The 16,534-nt window shown below is 42.5% G+C and overlaps 2 protein-coding genes across 4 annotated transcripts in view; one reads left to right on the top strand and one right to left on the bottom strand.

Annotated features, from left to right (window-relative positions):
- The window catches only part of LOC109418423 (disheveled-associated activator of morphogenesis 1), a 333,193-nt gene that overhangs the window by 60,938 nt on the left and 255,721 nt on the right, over window positions 1-16,534 (bottom strand). The window lies entirely within an intron of this gene.
- LOC134291640 (CD63 antigen-like) lies at window positions 11,246-12,681 on the top strand. The gene has a single exon (XM_062859635.1). The coding sequence runs from the start codon at window positions 11,592-11,594 to the stop codon at window positions 12,297-12,299; it is 708 nt and encodes a 235-aa protein (XP_062715619.1). The 5' UTR covers window positions 11,246-11,591; the 3' UTR covers window positions 12,300-12,681.

The following is a 16,534-nucleotide window of genomic DNA, read 5'->3' on the forward strand; positions in this document are numbered from 1 at the left end:
TTTGCTTATTATTCTGATTCTAACATGATGTGCATTTTCGTGACGTTACAACGCGAGCAGAACCCTGTTTGAAACTGAACGTTGTAACGTCACGAAATGTAAAAGTCGATTATCCAAAAAACGAATCCGAAATGTAAATGTTTTATTACACTGCATTGAAGAACAAACCAATAAATTTCAATGGTTGGAGAAATTTTCAGTTTAAAATACAAGTCCGAGCTAATTTTTCAAGATGTTGGTTGCGCGGTAGAGGGTGTCGAATTCTAGCCCGTTGTAACGTCACGCTACTATTGCTGTGTGCATTCAAAATGCAAATATCAAATGCGGGAGCACCAAATGCGGTAAGATTTTCTAACAAGTAACCCGATGTCAGTGGGAGCTTTCGAATCCTAGGTTGGCGGTGATATTGGCTATGGTTGCTACGTTGCCTTTGGTAACATGTGTTACCGCGTTTGAAGCGCATTTGGGCACCGTTTGCATCTTGAACGCACACAGCAATAATACGCATTTTAAACAAATTTTTCTAATGAAAACTAAATGTTCAACAGGTCAAACATATCGGAAATTTTACAAGGAATCTGAATATGATAAAATATTTTGAGGTTTACAGTCGTTTTTATGAATTAAAGTACAAAATCTGACTACGGATGCCTAGAAACGTTGTAACGTCACGGTAGAATGTGCCTTATCTCGACGGCGTGATGAGTTATATGCTGAAAAATTTAAATATCTGGCGGTGCAAAATAACGGATCTCAGAGCGCTAGTCTTTGGAACAAAACTAGAAGAATATGGGTGATACTAAACCAAAGATGGGTGCCGGTGTCATTAACCTTCATGAAGGAGTATTCATACTATTGATAGCAATAACTTGGCCCTCCGAGCCATTTATCACAAAACGGATTTTCAATAGAATAAAGTTCCCCTTGAAACAGTGAAGATAATGCAATGATATATTCACAAATTCGGGTAAATTTTGCTTATTATTCTGATTCTAACATGATGTGCATTTTCGTGACGTTACAACGCGAGCAGAACCCTGTTTGAAACTGAACGGGCGTTGTAACGTCACGAAATGTAAAAGTCGATCATTCAAAAACAAATCCGAAATTTAAATGTTTTATTCCATTGAATTGAAGAACAAACCAATAAATTTCAATGGTGGAAAAAAAATTCAGAATAACATAAAAATCCGAGCAGATTTTTTAAGATTTTGGTAGCGCGTTAGAGAGGGTCGGATTCTAGCGCGTTGTAACGTCACGCTACAAATACGCATTTTAAACACGTTTTTCTAATAAAAACTAAATGTTCAATAGGTCAAATATATCAGAAATTTTACAAGGAATCCGAATATGAAAAAATATTTCGCGGTTTACGCTCGTTTTCATGAGTTATAGAGGAAAATCTGACTACGAATGCGTCAAAACGTTGTAACGTCACGGTAGAATGTGTCTAATACAATCAGAGACTACTCAGACCTAGACGAGAGCGATCCTATACATGAAGAGTTATCCAAGGCGCTCTGGAGCAGGATTGGTAACCATCTGTTTCGTCGCCGACCAACGACGAAAAATTAAAAAAGTTCGTCAGCAAATAAAACTCCGTCACTTGCATCATCATCAGCGACCGACAAAGAAACCACAACGAGGATGAACCGAAAATAAAACAGGGAGCTTCAGTTTTCGTCATTCTCTTTTGTCTCCTTTTGCAACGACGAAAAACGAACACATTTTCGTCACATGGCAACCGATTGCAGACAAAAGGCGAACAACATACATACATTTATTTGTTCAACATCACATTTAAGACAAGACATAATCAACAATAGTACGCCGCCACAATACTCGGTTTGTGGCTGCCGCTCTCCATCCTCGGTCGCGCCCAATGCTCGCCAAGTCACGTTCCACCTGGTCCGCCCATCGTGCTCTCTGCGCTCCACGCCTTCTTGTGCCAACCGGATCCGTTGCAAACACCAGCTTTGCAGGGTTGTTGTTCGGCATTCTTGCAACATGCCCTGCCCACCGTATCCTTCCGGCTTTGGCCACCTTCTGGATGCTGGGTTCGCCGTAAAGTGCAGCGAGCTCGTGGTTCATCCTTCTCCGCCACACACCGTTCTCCTGCACACCGCCGAAGATCGTTCTTAGCACGCGTCGCTCGAAAACTCCGAGTGCTTGTAGGTCCTCCTTGAGCATGGTCCATGTCTCGTGCCCGTAGAGGATCACCGGTCTTATTAGCGTTTTGTACATGGTGATTTGGTGCGTGGGTGAATCTTTTTCGACCGCAGTTTCTTCTGGAGCCCGTAGTAGGCCCGACTTCCGCTGATGATGCGCTTTCGAATTTCACGACGCACGTTGTTGTCAGCCGTCAGTAAGGATCCGAGGTAGACGAATTCCTCCACCACCTCGAAAGTATCCCCGTCTATCGTAACATTACTACCCAGACGGATCCTGTCGTGTTCGGTTCCGCCTACCAGCATGTACTTTGTTTTTGAGGAGTTCACCACCAGTCCGACCTTTGCTGCTTCGCGTTTCAGGCGGGTGTACAGTTCTGCCACCGTTCCAAATGTTCTAGCGATAATGTCCATGTCGTCCGCAAAGCACACAAATTGACCGGATTTTGTGAAAATCGTTCCCCGGCTGTTGAGCCCGGCTCGTCGCATCACACCTTCCAGCGCGATGTTGAAGAGTAGACATGAGAGTCCGTCACCTTGTCGCAGTCCCCAGCGAGATACGAATGAACTGGATAGTTCACCCGAAACCCTTACGCAGTTTTGCACACTGTCCATCGTTGCTTTAATCAGTCTAGTCAGCTTCCCAGGAAAGCCGTTTTCGTCCATGATTCTCCATAGCTCTGCGCGGTCGATACTATCGTATGCCGCTTTGAAGTCGATGAACAGGTGGTGCGTTGGGACCTGGTATTCACGGCATTTCTGGAGGATTTGCCGTACGGTAAAGATCTGGTCGGTTGTCGACCGGCCGTCGATGAAGCCAGCTTGATAACTTCCCACGAACTCATTTGTTTTAGGTGACAGACGACGGAAGATGATCTGGGATAGCACTTTGTAGGCCGCATTCAAAATAGTGATCGCCCTGAAGTTCTCACATTCCAAATGGTCGCCTTTCTTGTGAATGGGGCAGATTACCCCTTCCTTCCACTCCTCCGGTAGCTGTTCGGTTTCCCAGATCCTGACTATCAGCCGATGCAGACAGGTGGCCAACTTTTCTGGGCCCATCTTGATGAGTTCAGCTGCGATACCATCCTTACCAGCTGCTTTGTTGGTTTTGAGCTGGTGAATGGCATCCTTAACTTCCCTCAGCGTGGGAGTTGGTTCATGTCCGTCCTCCGCTGCACTAGCGTCGTCGTTCCTTCCGTTGCCGTGGGCTCCCGTGCCTACGTTCTCCACTCTTCGTCGAACCATTCGTTCCGTCGATTCCGTTCCACGTACCCGATGGTGCTCTCGGCTGCGTCGTTGATAGCTGCTTTCACTGTACTCCAGCAGTCCTCTAGAGGGGCCTCATCGAGCTCGCCCTCGTCTGGCAACGCGACCTCGAGATTCTGCGCGTATGCTGAGGCGACATTCGGTTGTTTCTGTCGCTCTAGATTATCCCGTGGCGGTCGCCGGTACCGAACATTGTTGATGACGGAGAGTTTTGGGCGCAGTTTGACCATCACCAGATAGTGGTCGGAGTCGATGTTGGCGCCACGATAGGTCCTGACGTCGATAATGTCGGAGAAGTGCCGTCCGTCAATCAGAACGTGGTCGATTTGAGATTCCGTCTGCTGTGGTGATCTCCAGGTGTAACGATAAGGGAGGCTGTGTTGGAAAAAGGTGCTACGTATGGCCATATTTTTGGAGGCGGTGAAATCAATGAGTCGTAGGCCGTTTTCGTTCGTTTGCTGGTCGGCGCTAAACTTACCAATCGTCCCTGGCACTCGGACGTAGATCAGCCGCCCCTAACATGGGGATCAGACGCTGTTGTGAGCCGCTCCTCCTGGAGAACAGACGCTCAGGTTTGCCGAAGCAAACCCCCCCTTCCCTGTCAGCCTACGACCAAAGTTCCCACCGGGGTTGGTTACCCGATCTTCCCTAAGGTTGCTCATAGTTTCCGGCCGGTACCGCGTGGAGGTAGGGATAGGAGTTGCTGGGCAGAGGCTAGTGGATCACAATGGGATCTGAATTGCGCAGCATACCCAGCCTTTACCGTGCCAAACAAGTCAAGCTTTTATTGACGATTTAACCTCGGTCTTTCGGAGCTGTTGAATTAGCTGTTGTGCTGCCAATCCGAAGGTTTTTGGCTCGATTCCAAATGAAGACGTGTTTCATTTTTGCATTTTTTTTTCTGATCAGCCATTCTCGTGGGGATGATTATTTGTCTGCCTGCCCTGTTCGGTGCAAGCCACTCAACGAAAATGCCAATAAAGAGAAACGGCAAAACTTTTTCGTCGCGACCAGCAAACTGACTGACGGTGTATGAAGAAAAATATTCAAGAGCTGCTGACTCAGTGACGCAAAATTTTTATTGCCCGTCGTCGTCAGTGATTGTGCTTCAGCTACGCTGACTATTAACAACCCTGCTCTGGAGAATTCTAAAAGTGCATTCTAATAATGTTGAACTTGATAGCTTCTAATCCGCCCTATCAAAGATAGTTCTATTTAACATTTAACAGGAGGAAAATGACAAAAAAATATAACATGATATGGTATATGTAATGTAAAACAAAACTACATGGGAGCAGACCTGGTGTGATGGTTAGAACACTTGACTATCACGCTGAGGACCTGGGCTCGAATCCCACTCCCGACAAACTCACAAAATGTGAGTTCTTCCTTCGGAAGGGAAGTAAAGCGTGGGTCCCGAGATGAACTAGGCTAGGGCTAAAAATCTCGTTAATACAGATAAAAAAAACAATACTACATAACAAAAGAGAACCATTCCAAAACCATTTGATTAAATGTATAGCCAGTAGTCAAATTACAATTAAAAACAATATATTTACGGTACATTTATTGTTTGAAACCATACATGTACCATACAATGTACGGTATATGAAAACCCACGTATCAGTATTAAGAACAATTCATTTACAATAAAATGTATGGTTTTGTAAAAATATATATATGGAAAAAAATATTTTTTTGCATTGTTACGATACTTAACAACCTGTATAATATATTGTAAAAATCCTATTTACAATTCACTGTATGGTGTCTTCATTATATCTTATTGTTTTTGTATTTTTATGTTTACAGTGGTGTTTATTGTAAAAATATGGTTTTAAATAGTACTGTTACAATACAACGTTCGGTTTTTCTACTATATTTTTCATTCGGGGTGGCCTGTATTACGTTTATGACAATCTGTATTATTGCGCGTTTCGCCGCAGATTCTCGCGCAAAAATGTGCAAAATCGTTCTTAGATCGTCGCCAGTACATCAAAACATATTCGTGCCTTCTACAATTAGTGCGGGAATTACCCAAGGATTACTCGCGTAGAACATACCGAAGCGATTGAATGCAACTGCGCACATCTATTAATGTTTTCGAACAGCTTTGCGCGATATTTTTTTTTCTAGCAACGGATAATAATAACGTTTGCATAAAAAATGGACTTCCTTCGAAGTGTGCTAGGAAAATGTATCAGCTAAAAACAAACCAGTTATTATTTTTGTTTACAAACGGCATCTATTAGTAGTGCTAGAAAAATTAGTACAGGCTGTTAAAGACGGTTTTATTAAAGATAGTGAGAAAGATGATCACTGTAGTCGAAAACAAACGTGCGGACATATTTTTCGATATTTTTTCCGTTTTGAGCTATTTGTCTATGGAAACTATTATATATTTAGTTGCGTATAATCTTAATTTCACTTCTTCTTATTAATTAACCCTTCAAAATCATTAGGAAACATGTGAGAAATAAGGATTCCATATTACCCGAAGTGTCAAAAAAACAGCAATTTTCGACTTATAAATAACTACACTCATACCTCCATTTAAGTAATGAGTCGGGGATACTTAAATGGATCCATTACGTAAATGGATTCATTACGTAAATGGATTCTGTTTTTGACTTAAATAGAGTTCATGCTTTTCCACTGCAGTTTCGTCAAAATATTTACAGTATTATCGAAATAAGCCAATATACCGTTAGGCCGAAAACGTAATTAGGTGGAAAGGGCCATTTGGTCGAAAAAGTTGTTAGATCGAAGAGGTCATCAGGCCGATTATTATTATTATTGTTTCATGTGTCGTTTCGTTGTCGATATGTCGTTTGGTCGAAAAAGGTCGTGTGTCCGAAAAATATTGTTACATCAAAGTGTATTTGGCCGAATAGGTCATTAAGCCGAAAAGGTCACTGGGCCGAATAGGTCATTAGGCCGAATAGGTCATTAGGCCGAAAAGGTCATTAGGCCGAATAGGTCATTAGGCCGAATAGGTCATTAAAGACCTTTTCGGCCTAAAGACCTTTTCGGCCTAAAGACCTTTTCGGCCTAAAGACCTTTTCGGCCTAAAGACCTTTTCGGCCTAAAGACCTTTTCGGCCTAAAGACCTTTTCGGCCTAAAGACCTTTTCGGTCTAAAGACCTTTTCGGCCTAAAGACCTTTTCGGCCTAAAGACCTTTTCGGCCTAAAGACCTTTTCGGCCTAAAGACCTTTTCGGCCTAAAGACCTTTTCGGCCTAAAGACCTTTTCGGCCTAAAGACCTTTTCGGCCTAAAGACCTTTTCGGCCTAAAGACCTTTTCGGCCTAAAGACCTTTTCGGCCTAAAGACCTTTTCGGCCTAAAGACCTTTTCGGCCTAAAGACCTTTTCGGCCTGAAGACCATTTCAGCATAAGGACCGTTTTGGCCTAAAGCCCTTTGCAGCCTAATGACTTTTGCGGTCTAACGAATTTTGCAGCCCAATGACGTATTCAGCCCAATGACCTATTCGGCCTATTGACCTGTTCGGCCTACTGACGTGTTCAGCCCTTATGACTGGGTCGAAAAAAATCCCCATTCGGCCTATTCAACCTAATAACCTTTTCGAAGAACAGATGTTTTCAAAACCTTAGCATATTCACATTCATTTTGCTGTGAATACAGTCAAATTCCATTTAAGTTGCGTTACTTAAATGGAGGGATTTTAATAGAATTTACTTTAATGGATTCGACTTAAATGGAGGTTTGAGGGTATCATGTTAATCGTCGTTTTAGATTAATGTCAAAACAGAATATCATCATCCCCATGATATTTGCGAATGAACTAGGATATCTTCCGTGAACATTTGGTGCAATTAAACGATTAAAAACGATCAAATCTGACTGTACATGTCAATGGTTTCTCCTCCGTGATTGATCTGAGTTGGTACCAATTGCACTGAGATCAAAATGAATAAGGGCTGAAACACTCCACTTATTCTCAAAGTGCAATTTAAGCAGCTCATACATTTTTGATCAATAACGGCGCCGGCCACGTCCAAATAGTCAGTTGGGATGATTTATCTATAGATATTCTCGTCTGCCCGGGATGGATCGCCAATCCGGAGACGGCGGGTTCAATTCCTGTTTCGGTTAGGAAAGTTTCCTCGACTCCCTAGACATAGTGTACATTCTATTTGCCACAACATTTGTATATATATTCATGCTATGGCAGGTAAAGAAGCCCTTCAATTAAAGAAACACTAAGTTGTAGAGAGGTAGGCCAAGTTCTATTGCGAACGTAGAGCTACAAAGAAGAAGAAGAAGAAGAAGAATAAGAAGAAGGAGCTATAAACATTTTGTAGGGTTAGCGTACGTGGTATATGGATTTATGACTTGCTCCTTCTGGATTTCCACAGATATTCAATCCGGAATTACTCCAGGAATTTCTGCCGTGGTTTTCCCAAAAACTTTTTCCCTCTGAGGCTCTTCCAAGAATTTCTTCTGTAATTCCTTAACAGGTTCCATCTGCACACTGTGAGATCGGCTGTACATAAATAACGTAGACCAAAATTTGGCCATCTCAGACCCCTCCCTCCCTCTCCCCTAGTAGACTTTCGTCTATTCAAAAAAATTTAAATTTGTATGGAGCGTAGACTTTGGCTGGACCCCCCCTCTTCCTCTAAAAAGTCTACGTGGCTTATGAACGGCCCCTAAGTTCACTTGCTGAAATCTCGGCTATACGCTTGACGTTTAATGTTTGTTCCCAGCGGTACCCATGGGTGCTACTATGAATAAACATGAATATTTGCTAATATCTCAGTGAAATTCGAATGCCGAGCGCTCGGCTGTGTGAATCTCGGCAATATAATGGAAATAAGCCGAGCTCAACTGAGTGTGTAAGAAAGATTCTTTCAGGAAGTCCTCTCGAAATTTTTCATGTGATTTCTTCAAGATTTTCTTGAGGAATTTCTTCTGGGATTCCTTCGGGTGATTCTCCTAATATTCCCCCAGGTGTTTCCTTACGATTTTCGTACGTTGTCATTTTCGTTCTCAGAGTGATTTCTTCAAACTGTGTTTCCTGGTTTGCTTTCGGTGTTCCGTCCCTTCAAAATGTCTGCAGGGATTCCTTCCGGGATTCCTTCAGGACTCTTTTTCTAAGATTTCTTTGGGAATTTCTTTGGGAATTCTAAGATTCATCTAGTAACTTCTTCCGGGAATGCTCCAAAAATTTCTTCCGGTATTCTTCCAGGAACTCCTCCCGGGATTCTTTCACGAACTACTACGGGGATTGCTTTAAATACTCCTTACAGAATTCCTCTGGGAATTCATTCAGGGATTTCTACGAGAACTTCCTTAGGGATTCCTCCAGGAACTTGTTCCCGGATTCTTTAGGGAACTCCTTCCGAAATTTCTCGGGGAAGTCTTTCCGAGATTCATCCAAGAACCTCTTCCGAAATTTCTCAGCTATTACTTCTGGGTTTTATTCCGGAACTCCAACCAGGATTCCTCTAGGAACTCTCCTTCTGGAATTCCCACGGGAATTTGTGCAGATCCTTCGGGAATTATCTCACATGTTCCTGGAACGGAAATCCTCCTGAATTGATTACGGAATTCTTCCATGAGTTTTTTTATATGATTTTTTATATGGAATTACCCAAGGGCTTGCTTATAAATTTTCTACAGGAGCTTATTGAGGATTTCCCCTAAAATTTATTAAGGAATTCCTCCATCAGCTGTGTAAGGAATTCCCCCTGGTGTTCTATCCGGGTTTCTTCCAAATGTTTCTTCCAAGATTTCATCTTTCAGGAAGTCCTCCTAGAGTTCCACGAAACTGAAGACAAATTATTTGGGAAATTTTGGAAAAAAATCCTAGAAGGTTCCCGAAACTCCTGAAACAATCCTGGAAGAAATTTTTGAAATCCCCGAAGGAGTTCTGGAAGAGTCCCAGATGGAACTTCTTAGGAAGCTCCAAGAAGAATCTCAAATGGAGCTTCCTGAGGGATCACTGAAGAAACGCATTGAAGAATCCTGAAATAAATTTCTGAAGAAACCTCAGCAGGAATGCCTGAACTGCCGTTCTACGCATAATTGTCCCATGTTATATGGGATTCCCATATATCATGGGACAATCGGGCGTAGAACGGCAGTGAAGGACCTAGGAAAAACTGTTGGGGAAATAAAAAATAAAGACTGCGTAGCCACTAAAAGTCTCCACTTGGGAATGGTTCAAAGCATTCCAAGGTGCTGCCTTTGTATAATTGTTAGAGACAGCACATTTCCAACTATTATCTATGACCACCTTGGAGTTTTACAAATCATTCCCAAATGGAGTCTTTTGGTGGCTACACAGTCTTTAGTCTTAAACGGGTTTATTGTTTACAATGATACAGTATGCCCTTTACTGGCATTTTACTAGGTTTGCTGTTATGTCTGAAACATACTGAAAAAAAACTTGTAATTAATTAGTAGGCACGAAATGTTGTCAATTGACAAAATGAGAGATGAAATTTGTGAACACGTTCTGGTTGGATTCGAACCCACGACTCCGCATTCGCTAGATCGGCACTTTGACCAACAAGTAAGTCTCGGCTTCATAAAAAAACAATTCGCTCTCACTTGTAGTTAGTGGGCACAAACGCGAGTGTGTTGTGCATTGGCATCTAAGCCGAAAGAGAGATGGGTTTGTGAAAAGGATTGTTTGTTCAAAACGTGGCTTGAGAGTCATTTCGGCTTTTTTATTCCGCAGTATCATTACCTGTTCTGTGGCTTATTTGGTTAAAGCACCGTTTTAGCGAATACGGAGTCGTGGGTTCAAATCCCACTAGAACGCGATTTTTTCTAAAATTTTATCTCTCAATTTGTCAATTAGCAACTTTTCGTGCCTTCTAAGTACAAGGTTTTCCACTAAGTACAGAAATCCAGCTACTTTTCGTAAAGAAAATATTCTCGACTTGCAAGGGCATAGAGTATCTTTGTATCTTTATCAGGGTTCGTAATTTTCGTTTCAGCGATACGAAATATGGCTATTCTCACGGCGGCGGGAGAGCTTATTTTCACTATTTTGCTTGAGGAACACTTTTCCCCTCCAGCACTTCTTTCGAGAGTAGCGATTCATGATAACTGAAAATCGCTTCAACCTCCAGATAATTTCTTTTCGTTCTGTTAAATTTTCTCTCACCCAATTTTCACGAAAATCTTTTCAAAGCAGATAAACAAAAATTGTGCCCGCGACGGGATTCGAACCTGGAACTTTACTAAAAACATACGCGACACACGCACTCTATCCACACCACCACGCCAACCACACAGAGGTTGTAGAAAATATAATGCATAAAACCAATCATCGTCGGCGTCATACGAGTCAAGGAAAGACAACATAATCGGCCGACAAAGGGCAAACGAAATTCTCGCACCTTTGGGAGTGAGTGAAAAAATGTTTTCGCTCTGCTCTTTGTGCGGGAGATTTCTCAAGCCAGATTTTCGCTGAAAATTGGCGTGAGGGAGAATTCTATTTTCGTGAGAATGAGTGAAAATTCCGACCGCTGATCTTTATGCCTGCCGCACGATATACACATGCAAAATAATCATTGGCAGAGGATGCTCTCAGTAGATAATTTTTGAAGTGATAATAGAAGCTGAGATGCAGGCTTTGTCCCAGTTGGGATGTTACGCCGAGAAGAAAAATAATCAGAAGACAAGTGCAGTGATCAGTTAACACAAAGACCATTCGGCCTAATGACCTTTGACCAATCAGAGGTTTGGGAGCGTCCATAAATTACGTCATGTAAAAATTGCCCGATTTGAACCCCCTCCCTCCTATATCACATTTTTTGTATAAGACCTCTGAAATTTTTGTATGGGTTGTCCCACTTTGCTGAACCCCTTCTTCCCCCTTAAAGCGTGACGTTATTTATGGACGTTCCCTTTGAAGAAAACACAATAGGGCACCGCACTGTTTTGATTTTGTATGGGATTTTGACGTTTCTTGGCCTTGTTGTTTACAAAATTTCTGTAAGAGTGAAAGAGAAGGGGAGAATTTCATGCCCTATTGTTTGAATAAATAAGTTTGAACCACCTCATTGCCTACAGATGGCTAGATGGCTAGACTCTCTTGATCGCAGCCACCCACTAGTCAGCCCCCAGCTACCCATCCGTCAGTGTCAATTGTTTTGAAATTTCACCAGCACCACAAAATGGCGATCACCATCGGCGTCCCCACGTTGCGCTGCACCCTGATCCTGCTGAACATGATGTGCTTTCTGAGTGGCCTCTCGCTGGCCATCGTGGGTGCCGTGATGCACACCAAACTGGAAACGATCACCAGTCTCACCCATCGGGACAACCTACTGACGAGCCAATCGCTGATGGCCATGGGCTTGGGCGTGATCATCTTTGCGGTGGCTTTCTTCGGATTCTGCGGAGCGGCCAAACACTCGTACTGCATGACCGTGACTTACGTGATGTTGACGATGGTGCTGATCGTGATCCAGATTGTGGTGGCGGTGCTGCTGTTTGCCGGCACGGACCACAGCCGGCACGATTACCTGGAGTGGTTCGACGAGTACTTTGACCATGGTATCAGCGTGGCCAAGAGGTCCAGCGTGGTGGATCCGATCATCGATTACCTGCAGAGCACCTACGAATGTTGCGGGAAGATATCGTTTCTGGACTGGGGTAACAAGCTGCCGGATTCCTGCTGCGCGGATGGACGTACGGGGCCGAACTGCGTCCCGTTTGAGGAAGGATGCGAACGGATGCTGGAGGGATACATTCGGCAGACGGGCAAAATCATCGGTTGGATCCTGATGTGGCTGACGGTGTTCGAGTTCGTCGCTCTGACGTTGGCCTGCTGTCTGGCCAACGGGATCAAGAATCGAGTGGATGCACTGTACTTTGCTTGAGTTGGTGCTACGGAAATATAAATTTCTAAGTAAAATAAAATCTTATTAGAAAATATTCCCTGGGCTTGAATTATATTTTTAGGGAGTTTTGATTTTTTGCATACATATATCTTTCTTTGTTTGTAATATTCTCAGAGGTTATCGAAATCCAATAAGGCGCGTTACCGGGTTTCAGATTGGGACAAAGGGAGATCTCTCGCTTTTGTGTTGTAGTCAGCCAGTGTGATCTCCTATAGTGTTGTAGTACGATTAGATGATCTCATTCTATGGGAATTTGAACCTTATAATGCATTGTTTACTATGCAACTTCAATTAAGTTTGAATAGGATCTATGGGGTCATGTCTAGCACTTGATGACTGATTCTTACCTAGTAGAGGTACTACAAGACCACACGACCAATCTCTGGAAGAACTTCTTGAGGAATCCCGGGAAAAAATCCTGGAGGAATTCCTGAAGGAATCCCAGGGGGAAGTACTAAAGAAATCGTAGAAGGAAATTTTGAAAAAAAAACCTGAAGGAATGCCAAAAGGAGTTCGTGGAGGAACTCCTAGATGAACCCTGTAGCAATTCAAAGAGGAATTGTTAAAATCATCCCTGGAGTTGTCCCTGAAAGAATGCCAGTAAGAATTTCCGAGTGAATCCATGGAGGAATTCTTGGAGGAATCCCTAAAAACCCCCAGGAAGGAGTCCGGAAGCAATCCCATGAGAAATTCCAAAATGTCTACATGTCTGCAGTAATTTCTGGACGAATTATTCAAGGAATCCTTGGATGAGATCCTGAAGATTTTTTTGTAGAACATTTTGAAGGAAGTCCTGGATTAATTTTTGAATAATCTCTGGTAGAATTTTATAAAAAAAAAATCGAAAGAAATTTATGCAGAAGTACTTTGGATGATTATTAGAACAATCACTAGCGGCTTCTTAAAGGAATATATTGAGAAATCTCTAAAGAAATCGCTGAAGGAATACCTGCAGAAAAAACCTAAAAGGATCTCCCAATTCCTTTGGGAATCCCTGGAGAAATTCCTGAAGGAATCACTCGAAGAAACTATGAATACATATATCACAGAAAAATTCATGTTTCTTCCTCGCAAAAAAGTTTTCGAAACCTTTTTGATCAAATCGTGTTTAAATTTTGACAGGGTATCAAGGAAGATAGAAGAGATGTTTGGTAGAAATTTGAGCCCTGTCGGAAAGAAATAGATAGTTGTCGTGTCCGAACCGAGCGGAATCTATTTGCATGCCTCAAAACTTTTTGGGGCTGCTTCTTTCAGCCAAATTCTACCGCGAAATAAAATAAATTTGTTTCCGTCGAAATATTTCACAAGACTGATTTATTAGTTCTGTTCTTCTGTTACAACTCCGTTATTCTTTCTTTCAACTTCTACCTTTGTCGCATTTTTCAGTACCTCTTCTATCAGGTATCAGGTATCAGTAGGTCGGCTCAAGAGGCACGTTCTCCTCTATTTGGGAAATTTGTGCCATCGCCATGAATACGAGCCTATTCATCATTTACCTGAGGGAGAGCGAAGGGAGGAAAAAGGGTATGGGATAGGGAAAGGGAAGGTAAGGGACATAATCGCATAAGCGTACCACAACGGGTTCAAACAGCGCCCTGAAAAGGGCACTGTAAAAAACGCATAAAGCGTAAAGTAAGCCTATAGCTACTTGCCACAACGGATTCAGAACAACAGAACATCCTGAAGATTCAGGCTTCTTAGGTCAGTTTCACTTAATCAAGTGTTTACCGAGTACTCGGAAACGCAGTTGCGTAAAAACTGGGTAGTTACATATCAAATTATTCAAAGTTCCACAGTCGGATTCTCAGCTAAGGTATATGTACAAATGAAGCAGCCTGTTGAGGCTTGTGATGGACAAAATCATAAGTAGGAAAACCACATTGAGTTGATGCAATTGCGTTTCTACTACGAGATTCCTCAAAAGGCATGACAAGACTCCCGCATGGGGGCATCCACAAACACTCAATTCCCTAATCACTGCTTGACGTAATGCCGAGAAGAGATGTTGGTTTTTAAGCATTTGGTAAATCCAATTGAAAATCATTGAAAGATAAATAGGACAATCCATGCGGCTTCCAATATGGAATCGAAAGGTACGTGTTCAAGAGTATCCTGGAAATTCGAGAAAACACCCAAGCAAAATTGTTTTTGAATGAATGCTTTTCCGATATCGTAAACAACATTGTGTAAACAAATCACAGTGGACTTTCCATTTTGGTAAGCATGTTGGTTCCCATGGAGAAGCATGTTTGCTAGAAAAACATCACGGGTGTGATGCTCGACAAAGCGTTCTAATCATTTCAAAAAAAGAGGTCAAATTGATCGGTTCGATCTTAAAAAAAAAGACAATTTCACCGTCTTCGACCTTGCGTCCTCTACAGACTGAACAATACTAACATTTGACAACGGACAACACATATAACACCATAACACCCAGTGGCCCAGTGGAGAATTTTTCGTCCGACGAAAAGTTTTCCCCGACTGGAGCGGGAATCGAACCCACATTCCGAGGCTTACGAGACACCTAAACGACTGACGCCGCTAACCGCTCGGCCACGAAGCCCACGAATTTCAATGATCTTCATACGAAGACATTATCCACTTACGGAATAAACTTGACAGTATAATCCCACCAAGATTTGGGAATAGCAAGGCTGCAAACAAGCAGTTTTATCAAAACATTTTGGGGCTCGAGGCATGACACGCGAAATTGCCATTTCAATTTTACTGAAAGCAGCAAACATCGGGTCAAACGCAAAACGCGGAACCATATAGGTGTTAATTAAAACATTACATCTACATAGAAATCCTCCCTACGAAAGTAAGGTTCTTGGACCAAAGCTGTTCTTTTATGCTGAAAATTTATCTGAGCTGTCATAACCATAGCCACTACCCAAACTAGGTACGATCAAACTCTTACAATCACAACACAAGAAAAAAAGAGCAGCGATAAAAACCAATTCGGTATCGATTGAAGAGCGCCAGAGACGAACATACACAGAGGACACTGTGAAGAACGCATAATGCGAAGAGCCATATAGGTTATAATTAAAGCTAATAAACAACATACTAATAATCCCATCCTTATTGAGCCTCGCAGTTGAGGATTAAGAAGGATAGCAGATTAGGGGCTATCCATAAACTACGTAGACTCATAGGGGGGGACGGGGGGGGTCTGGCCAAAGTCTACGGTCCTTACAAATTTCAAAAAATTTGTATGGACGAAAGTCTACGAGGGGGGAGGGGGGGTCTGAGATTGCCAAAATTGAGTCTACGTAGTTTATGGACAGCGCCTTATCTCGGAGAAACACAAAGTCAACTGCACCATTGCTCCGGTTAGCGCAGTAAGGGCAGAATACTGTGAAGGGCGCCCTAGTACTCCACAGGCTCCGTTTGTAATTAGGTTTTTATTAGACCCCCCTAACCATTCATTCCTTGGCACGGTAAGCATAAAGCCGCATAACACCATGAATTAGGGGTCACCTGTTTAGTGGACTCTTACCACTGGATCAGGCGATCCGTAGTGTTATTCTTAGCCAATTGAGACAACCGCTACCGACACTACGCAGCTATCTAGGCTGATCGGGAAAAGAAGTTAACATTGATGGTCAACTTCCAAACGAGCCCGAACAGCCTCTTCTATCCTCTACACTGCCGTGAATCGCAAGTCAGTCCCATATGTAAAAAGTAGGCATTGAGAAAATGGCCTCTGAAGTTTTCAAATTCGATTTCTATGTGAAACTCCAAAAAATCGCCATGAATTGAAAAGTTCTGCGATCATCACAAAACTTTTACATATTGTTTCAAACGTGACAACGTAACAGTGAAAAATATAAAACTGGCTAAAATATGTAGTGTTAGGTTTTGTACTAAAGGGTGGACATGTTCGTAATGGGACTGACTTGCGATTACATTTCATTATGGGACAATCTGACTTGGTGTTGTTTTTCAATTTTACTGAACAAACTATATATTTTTTGCACGCAGCTGAAAGATCATCCGAAGAAAGCTCGAAAACGGCCATTAACTCATTTTTGCCCAAAATTCAGATGGGACTGACTTGCGATTCACGGCAGTACAGTAGTGACCAGCAGAGAAGAATCTTTTCAAAAACCCATCGCGTAATTTCGAGAAAATCGTGTACCGTCTACCCCTGTTGGTTTGAACGACACCTCATGCAAACCAACGGGGTTATTTTTTTAATTTGAACTTCT

The sequence above is a fragment of the Aedes albopictus genome, chromosome 3 (genome assembly GCF_035046485.1).
Source record: "Aedes albopictus strain Foshan chromosome 3, AalbF5, whole genome shotgun sequence".
In the NCBI taxonomy this organism is placed as follows: Eukaryota; Metazoa; Arthropoda; class Insecta; order Diptera; family Culicidae; genus Aedes; species Aedes albopictus.